Raw genomic sequence first — 9,549 nt, forward strand, 5'->3', positions numbered from 1 at the left:
AAGATATTTTTTTTTTTCCACCACCCGATAAAACTAAGCCATTACTTTACCGACATGAAATTCCAATTCTTCTTCTCCTTCGTTCTCTCTCTCCGACCGGATTCATAGTTCTCCGGCGAAACACGATTTTATAGGAAAAATAAAAATAAAAATAAAAATAATAATAAAAGGAAACCAGTCAATTATTAAAATTACAGAAATTATTAGAGATTTCGTTTTCTATAGCAAACAGAAAATTGTAGAAATCGTCGTCTTTCTTTAAGCTTCTGTGTAACCTTTATTGATTTCGAAACCCTAATCGATCCCCCCAAACGCTCAACGATGAACCACTACGACCACAGACTCGCCGATCCTACCTCTTACCGAGACCGCCGAAGGTAATCCCCGCTTTGATTGATATGTGCTTCTGTAAATTCATGTTTTTTCTTTCTCTTTTTTTTTTTTTTTTTTTTTATAAAAAATTTGTCTTTTCGTCGTTGGCTATGCAGTGACCTAATAGGTCCGCCGCCGCCTGCAGCGACGCCACCAGGGACGAGCGGAGCGAGCACGAGCTATGGTCGTGTCGGTGGTCCAGCTCCATACGGTGGTCCTCCTCCTGTTGCTGCTTATTCAACCGGATCGGCTACGAGTACCGGAAGTTTCAATGGTTATCCTCCGTTTCGGCCCCCTTCTGGTCGATTCTATATGGGTCGAGGTGGTGATGGTGGTGAAAGAATGGCTAATGGTCATTTTGGCGGAGGAAGGAGAGGCGGCGATGGTGGCCATGGTGGTGGAAAGGGTCGGGGTTTCGAGTCGACCCGAGGCGGCAGCAGAGCTGGTGGAAGCCATGGTGGAGGTCGGGCTGGTGATAGGAGCTCTGTTCATAGTCGTGGTGGAAGTTCGGGTTTTGGTGGTGGAAGGGGTTTCGATGGTCGTGGAGGTGGAAGAGGAGGTAGACATGGTGGTTCAACGAGAGGGGACTTGGATAACATCGCTCTTCCTAGGCAGGATTTTGGAAATTTGGTTCCTTTCGAGAAGAATTTCTACATTGAAAGTCCTTCTGTGAGAGCCATGTCAGAGCACGAAGTGGTGCACTATCGTTCAAGGAAGGAGATTACTGTTGAGGGGCACGATGTACCGAAACCAATTCGGATGTTCGAGGAGGCAAATTTCCCAGGTATTATTTTTAGCCCCATGGTTGCCGTTTTAGTGTGTATATATATATATTTTTTGTTGCTGGTGTTTCATTCTTATTGATTTGCGATTTCATGTGTTAGCTTACTGCCTCGAGGTGATTGCAAAATTGGGTTTTGTTGAACCAACACCTATTCAGGCTCAAGGATGGCCTATGGCTCTCAAGGGTAGGGATTTAGTAGGCATCGCTGAGACTGGTTCTGGTAAGACTTTGGCGTATTTGCTGCCGGCTGTTGTACATGTTAGCGCACAACCTCGGTTGGGTGGGTATTTGATTCCTCTTTTGTGAACTCAGTCGTCATTTTTCTTTGCATAGCAATGTGTTCAATTTGATTTTCATTTTGTTAAAATTCCATTCAGCGCAAGGTGAAGGTCCCATTGTATTAGTGTTAGCACCTACTAGGGAATTGGCTGTGCAAATCCAAGAAGAGGCTGTGAAATTTGGTTCGCGTGCTAATATTAGGTCTACTTGCATATATGGTGGTGCCCCAAAAGGACCTCAAATTCGTGATCTTAAAAGAGGTACTTTTTATTAATTCTTTGGGAATTGTGGGTCTAATTGGAACCTGAGTAGCGGATGAGTTTAATCGTTCTTGCCATTTGGCAGGGGTTGAGATTGTTATTGCTACGCCTGGTCGACTGATAGATATGTTGGAAGCTCAACACACAAATTTGCGAAGAGTTACTTACCTTGTATTGGATGAGGCTGATAGGATGTTGGATATGGGATTTGAGCCTCAGATAAGAAAAATTGTGGCCCAAGTATGTTTGTTTTCCCCTCATTATTCCTCAACTTACCCACATTATATATGAATTCAAAAAGCTAAGTGAAGATTAGAATATTCTATGTTACTACATTTTTCAAATCATAGTCATAACATTTGGGAATTAATATTGTGTACTAATATTTGCTATAAGCATTTGAAGTGCACTGTTAAACTCTTTTCGGGATTGTTATGTCAAACATTTAATCAAATTTCTCTAAAGTAACTTCAGTGTTCCATTTTATTGATTCGTAACTTCTTGCTTAGGCTGAAATATATTCTTCCTGTGTAAATATGAACTTGATCCGCTAATTTGTCACATTGAAATCCAATAAAATGAATGAGCATTTAACCTATATTAGATAAAAAATGCTTTTACTGCAGATCCGACCAGATAGGCAGACATTGTATTGGAGTGCCACATGGCCAAGGGAGGTTGAATCCCTTGCAAGGCAGTTTTTACGCAATCCCTATAAGGTTTGTCTTGTATTTTTTTTTCCCAAATTACTATGATTTCAGCCTGCACGGATATGCATGTTTGGAAGTGTATCTAGGGTCTTTATCCTTATTTCATTTTGAATTTTGCTAGGTGATTGTTGGATCGGCAAACCTGAAAGCAAATCAATCTATAAACCAAGTTATTGAAGTTGTGACAGACATGGAGAAATATAATAGGTCTGTCTTGAGCTCTGACATCTGGTCACAGGAGAAAGTGTTACTTTTGGTTTGTTGGCTTAATAAGCTAATTCATTCTTGCCATGCAGGCTGATCAAACTGCTGAAGGAAATGATGGATGGGAGCAAAGTTCTGATATTTATGGAGACTAAGAAAGGATGTGACCATGTTACAAGGCAATTGAGAATGGATGGATGGCCTGCTCTATCCATCCATGGTGACAAAAACCAGGCTGAAAGGGATTGGGTCCTTGCTGAATTTAAAAGTGGCAGAAGTCCAATAATGACTGCCACTGATGTGGCTGCTCGGGGTCTTGGTAGGATCACTGTGTGTTAGGGGTCTTTGGTGTGTTCACTTAGGTCTTGAAATGTTAAAAAATAGGAGAGTCGGCCGGCTGCTGTCCAGTTTCCTGAAAATATAATGTGGTTTGGGTGCGAAGGCAGGTTCCATTGCATTTGATGGTTGTGCTGCTTGTTCTAATCCATCTGCATGAAGGGATTTATGTGAGTTGGACTGAGAAGCAATAATGGTTTCTCTTATTCCTAGACTGCCCTCATTGGTTCCTGGAGGCCACACAATTTCATTAATATGGGTTGAACATTAGTCTAAATTGTTGAGGTGGAATGCTATTATACTTAGCAATTGAGTTGTATTTTTCTGTTTATACAACGGGCCAGTAGATAACTTTTGCTGCTGTCTTTATGAGATTGATTTAATAATCTGCTAGGGTTGCCTGAAATGGCATGGCTTCTGTTACCAAATATCTAAGTAACACAATTGAAGTTATCGCTGCCCATCCACAGTTATGGAGCTGGTTGTTGTGATGCAGCCCGGTTGACTCACATGCTTGTTCATAGATTGGATATGGAAATGGTGGTGGTGAAGCTGCTCCTTATCCCTGCAAAGTTAAGGTGGGCACATTTGTGTGATGAATGTGTTATCTTAAATTTGATCTTAGGGTGCAGGGATAAGGTTGTTTGCAGTTTTCTCCTTGTGTAAAAAAAAAACAAAAGGTTCTGTTTCTTTGATCTAACTCTACTGCTTTGTTGGTTGTAGATGTGAAGGACATAAAATGCGTGATCAACTATGATTTCCCATCAAGCCTTGAGGATTATGTCCACAGGATTGGCCGAACGGGTCGTGCAGGGGCTAGGGGAACTGCTTACACCTTTTTCACACTTGCAAATGCAAAATTTGCTAGAGAACTGCTTAAGATTTTGCAAGAAGCTGGTCAGATTGTGTCACCTGCATTGATTGGATTGGCCCGATCATCTGGTTCTGGTGCAGGAGGAGGTAATTTAGTTTTTTTATTTTGTGAGGGAGTTGATTTAGTTGTCTGTGTTTTGACCTTCGAATTCTGGCTTTAAAGGTTTGGATGATTATATATATTCTGGGTTTTGTTGTTGTGCTAGGTTCTGGTGGAAATTTCAGGTCCAGAGGAAGAGGCGGCTTTGGCAACCGATCTTTGATATCCGGATCAAATACTGTGCCACTAGGTTCCAGGAGAGCTTGGTAGTTGTTTAATATTAGTGCAACAGCTACCAGTCAGGAGGCCTTAGGTTTTTTTTTTTTTTTAAAAAGGGGCCTTTTAGTTGTACTTTATTTTTATATCAGTGATATTAGTTAATTTATATGTTTAACAAAATATTTTAGTTGAATTTATTTTTTGTTCTATCTTTCTTCTGAATATGGTTAGAATGTTTAGCTTTAATAAAGCGAAGGGAAATTGATAATTATTGTTATTTTTACCCCAAAAAAAAAAAGAAAAAAAAGAAAGAAATAGAAAAAAGCTGTTTTGAAATTGAAAATGGATATTTAAACTGTTAAAATGTAGAAGATTGAAAGAGATGGAAAAAAATAATAAGTATTGGAAGAAATTAACAAATTTTAAAGTTAGATATTATTGGAAGAAATTAACAAATTTTGAAGTTTGATTTGTTTTAATATTAATAGAATACATAAACCAAAGAGATTTGTATTTTCTAAAATCTGTGTAATTAAATCAATTATGCATATGGTTAATACATTAAAAATAAATGGTAGCGTTAAAATAATAATCTCAAAGTTTATTTTTTATTAGACAAGTGTAGTAGTTCTGTTGTTGGTAAGAGCTGGAGAAAAGGGATGCTTGGGGGTATAATAAAAAAAAAGTTTATTTTTTATTTATTTATTTTTTTGGCTAAAAGAAACGGTTTATACCACCCAAAAAGCCCAAAGGCAAGGAGCCTACTAAGGGGAAAGGGCTGGAAAGCCACTATCCTCGGCCACAAAAAACGGAAAGAACCAGGGAAGACATTCTAACTGGATGTTTCCAGCTAAGCCGTTTTCCTGGCACCATTTACTAACAAAGTGAGCCATGCTCTCGAGGAATCCAAGTAAATTTAACTTCTCTGAATTTGCTTGTTAGCCAAGAAATAGTCGCCAGAGTTCCTTCTGCCATCCAATGAATTGAGTGGATATCTTTGTTGTTAAGGTTGTCGATAACAATCTTGGAGTCAGACTCGCACCAGATGGAGGTCCATCCTTCCTCCTCTGCGAGAATAAGCCCTTGGAGCACTGCCATTGCGTCTACAACTTCTGGAATGTCTGATTGGATTTGCACTGATCTGATACCTAACACTTTCCCTGCATCATTTCGAGCCACCACTCCTGCAATACCTGTTCCATCTCAAATTTTATTAGTTGCTAAGAAAAACGGAATCTCATATATAAATATATATATATATATATATATATCAAATAAAGTTATTTCGAAGGTGCTAAAAATGATGACAAATAACAATTTTTACATTTAATCTAATAACTTGTCACTTTGTCAAAGGAAAGAAGGGAAACCACACAAGTCTTATGGGAAGTCACACAAGTCTATGAGAGCAAGTCTACAACAGCATCTTTTTCTCCATATTAAAGAGTTAAATATATAAATTTTATTACTTTAATCTAATTTTTTAAATTAAAAAATTAAAATAAAAGAATGAAGTTTGGCTCTTTAAATGTAAAAGGTCAAATTCATTCTTTATATAAATTTTCTAATGTATTCATTTATTATATAATTGTTTTTCTATATATAATTAATATAATTTATTTTATTTCATAGGAAAGTCATTGATAAAAAAAGAAGAAGTAAATATTAATTATTTATTAAAAAATAAAAAAATTAAAGAGTACGGTGAAGAGTATTATTGAAGTTGAATGAAAAATTAAGCAAATAAAATTCTCTAATATAATTTTCATTTTAAAGATTATATTCTTTAAAAAAAATCCTGTCCTTGGGGATACATAAGAGATGAAGATTTTAACCAAAAATTAAAAGAAAAAATTCTATGAGATTGAGACAAGAATTTAGATCCAAGCCATGACCCATGGGAAAAAGATTCGACCCACTAAAGCCCAACAAATAAAAAAAGCCAGCTCAGCCCAGCCCATGAAGTCTTCGACTTCATCATTCTCCATTATAAAAGCCCCCAAACCCTAGCGTAGTACTTCTTTGCCGCACCCATCAGCAGCCTCCAAGTTGTGCAGAAACTCAGATAGAGAGAGTGAGAGAGGGGAGCTGAAAATGACGACCAGGTTCAAGAAAAACCGAAAGAAGAGGGGCCATGTGAGCGCCGGGCATGGTCGGATCGGAAAGCACAGGAAGCATCCCGGCGGTAGAGGTAACGCCGGAGGCATGCACCACCACCGCATTCTCTTCGACAAGTACCACCCGGGTTATTTCGGTAAAGTGGGTATGAGGTACTTCCACAAGCTTCGCAACAAGTTCTATTGCCCCATCGTCAACGTCGACAAGCTCTGGTCTTTGGTTCCCAACGATGTCAAGGAAAAAACCAACAAGGACAATGCCCCTCTGATCGATGTCACCCAGTTTGGTTACTTTAAGGTTTTGGGCAAAGGTGTTTTGCCTGAGAACAAGCCTGTTGTTGTCAAGGCAAAGCTTATCTCCAAGAACGCTGAGAAAAAGATCAAGGAGGCTGGTGGTGCTGTTGTTCTTACCGCTTAGGTTTTATGGTAATTGGAACTGGTTGAGTTAATGGGTTCTCTTGTTTTTTTTTTGGTTTTAATTTAGAGAATTTTTGTTTTTTTGTTTTTTTTTTTTGGGGGCTCAATTTGGACTCGTTTTAGTTATGTTTTGATAATTATTCTATTGCTTATGGGAAATGTTATAGATTTAAAGCAAAAGAAGAGGTTATGGATTTCCATGGATTCTCGTATATTTGTTTGCAAACTTGTTAATGATTTGCTATCGTTTACTATAACAACACGATGTTTTATGGAAATTCGAATGTGGAAGTGTAATTGGTTTGGAGAGTTCATTTGATTGGCAGTGGAGTATATTTCTATGTTGGTGATGGATTGACAATGGATATCATACAGGCAGTTGAAATGGTTAAATTTTTGCATAAAAATCTTATCTTTGTGGTGTTCTTGTGGTTTTTAGATAATTTTAGTATAGTATTGTTTTCTCTTATGGATCTTAGGCATCTTTTTTTGTTTGTTGATTTCCATAGTTTGGTTCAAAGTTAATGGAGAAACAGTAGAAATGAAATGCTAAATGATTCCTGGGATGTTTTGCTGCTTGCATTAGATTTGTATTTATAAAGTAGATTCGGATTAGATTTTTAAGAATGTGAATATTCCTTTTCATCTTTATAGTTGGTACTTGGGGGCAGGGTGAGCGTTATGAATCAATTTAGGCAAACATTTGCCAAATCTTTTATGATAAGTCCGTTTGCATATCTGGTTTTGATTGAAATTGTTGAATAGAGATCTGTTTTTAGTATGTAAAGTATCCCTTTTGATTCTTTGCGGAGCCTGCCATAATTTAAGAAGATGCCAATGTGGTAGTGATTGCAAATTCTTCTAGTATATGTGATTTTTGAATATTTAGGCATAAAGAATAAAGGTGCATGATGGTTGGTAGTGTTTTCGTTTGGATTTGAATGAGAACCACTCCAAATACCGCATGCAATGGTTCATCCAAGTTTCATATGGTTTATTGAGTATATCTCTGTATTCTTAAATCTACTCGGATTAATGAATGTGAAGTTGTAGCCCCATTTAGATGAAGATAATTTTTAGAATAACTTCATTTGACTACCTTCAACTCTACTATTTTATGTAATTTTACCAATCTATTACAAAACCCCTGATATACTATTATTTTGTCCATTAAGTTCGATCATATATATATATATATATATTTTTTTTTTAACCCGAAAATAGTATTTCAATAGGCAAAGTGAGGGATTGTTTTGTTTGGGATTGAAATGCAAAAACCAGAAAAATGGAGTTACCCTAAATTCTTTTTAAAAATAATTAAAAAGAAAATCATAAAATTATTATCTCTATTGCTCTATTTTATTTTATTTTATTATTTTGTATTTTTTTGTTGAGTGACTATTAAAAGTCAATTTTAATTAATTTCCATTATAATTGTAAATTCAATGATTTTGTTATTTATGAATCTGGTTATATAATTATAAATTATGAAAAGTGAAAAGAGAATATGGAAAAGCATTGTTATAGCCTAAGGGTGAATTAGATGGCAATAGAATGAATTCCTTAGTACTAGGCCATGCATTCTGAACTCTCAAGTATGCTTATTGTCACGGGCCTAACTTTTCCAACACTCCCGTGCGGCACTTAGCATCTCCCTGGCTAAGTAAGCCTTGCTCACAAGCTATGAAAATGCAGAAGCTAAGAGTGAGAGAGTAGGAAGTAGGAGAGTTTGAGAGAATGTGGAGAATACTTGTATTGCTAGAATACTTAGATTTTTGGATGTGTTACAAATGAGAGTCTAACCCCTTTATATAGAGGGCTTGGCACGTATCACAACGATACAAGGTTCTAGATATGTACACATGTCACCCATCTAGTTAGGGTTCTAGATTATTCTAGGGTTATGTACAAGATATTTACATGGAGTATTCTAGAGAGGTTCTCATCTACATTAGTCTAGGTTTCTCTTGAATCCTCTAGAATATTCCGGATTTCTCATGGATCTTCATGGAGAGTGTAGAACCTTCCAGCCAAACCTCAAGGTTTTCACCTCTTCTGGACGGGACGTGACACCCTCCCCCATCTAATCTCGCGACGCCCTCGTCGCGTCTTCTTCCTTGAACCTCTGAATGTGGTCTCTAAATTGCCATAAAGCGTCTTCATGCTCCCAACTAGCTTCACTATCCGGTAGGTTCTTCCACCTCACTAGATATTCCTTATAGTTAGACACCCCTCTACGTCGTATGACCCGATCTGCAAGTATAACCTCTACGTCCTTATCAAACGAAGTCACAACCGCCGTAGGTGCCCTCTTTGATTCCTCCCGACTAGGGTCTTCCATGTCTTGATGGTAAGGCTTCAAGACACTCACATGGAAAACAGGGTGAATCTTCAATTTAGGAGGAAGTTGTAGTTGATAGGAAACCTTACCCACCTTCCTCACAATGGGAAATGGTCCTTCATAGCGTCGAACCAACCCCTTATGTACCTTCCGTAGGGCCTTGAATTGTTGGGGCAGTAGCTTCACCATGACCAACTCCCCTTCTTGGAATGCCACATGCCTTCTCTTAGTATCTGCCCACTTCTTCATCTTTTTAGATGCCTTGTCCAAATATGTTCTAGCCAAATCGGCTTGTTCCTCCCAGGACTTGGCAAACCTATAGGCAGCGGGGTTTTTGCCTCCATAGCTTAGGGCTAGGGCATTATGAGTCATTAGTTGTCTTCCCGTCACGATCTCGAAAGGATTCCTATTAGTTAATTCACTCCGTTGTAGGTTGTAGAAGAATTGGGCCACATCCAGCAACTTAGCCCAATCTCGTTGGTTGGCACTCACATAGTGCCTCAAGTAGAGCTCCAATAAGGCATTAGTGCGCTCCGTTTGCCCATCACTTTGTGGGTGGAAGCTAGTGGAGAAGTTTAAATCCGAACCAAGAAGTTT

General features: G+C 38.0%; 2 protein-coding genes across 2 annotated transcripts; both read left to right on the top strand.

Moving 5' to 3' along the window:
- The first annotated feature begins 94 nt into the window (after positions 1-94).
- LOC107418309 (DEAD-box ATP-dependent RNA helicase 20) lies at positions 95-4,288 on the top strand. Its single transcript, XM_016026996.4, has 10 exons — positions 95-377; positions 489-1,156; positions 1,257-1,436; positions 1,534-1,695; positions 1,781-1,935; positions 2,322-2,414; positions 2,527-2,612; positions 2,702-2,928; positions 3,669-3,905; positions 4,025-4,288. The coding sequence occupies exons 1-10, from the start codon at positions 322-324 to the stop codon at positions 4,126-4,128; spliced, it is 1,968 nt and encodes a 655-aa protein (XP_015882482.3). The 5' UTR covers positions 95-321; the 3' UTR covers positions 4,129-4,288.
- A 1,798-nt stretch (positions 4,289-6,086) lies between these two features.
- LOC107418265 (large ribosomal subunit protein uL15x) lies at positions 6,087-6,823 on the top strand. The gene has a single exon (XM_016026953.4). It carries the CDS (start codon positions 6,172-6,174, stop codon positions 6,610-6,612), a length of 441 nt encoding a protein of 146 aa, XP_015882439.1. The 5' UTR covers positions 6,087-6,171; the 3' UTR covers positions 6,613-6,823.
- The last annotated feature ends 2,726 nt before the right edge of the window (positions 6,824-9,549 follow it).

Source organism: Ziziphus jujuba, chromosome 2, assembly GCF_031755915.1.
Source record: "Ziziphus jujuba cultivar Dongzao chromosome 2, ASM3175591v1".
Taxonomy (NCBI): domain Eukaryota; kingdom Viridiplantae; phylum Streptophyta; class Magnoliopsida; order Rosales; family Rhamnaceae; genus Ziziphus; species Ziziphus jujuba.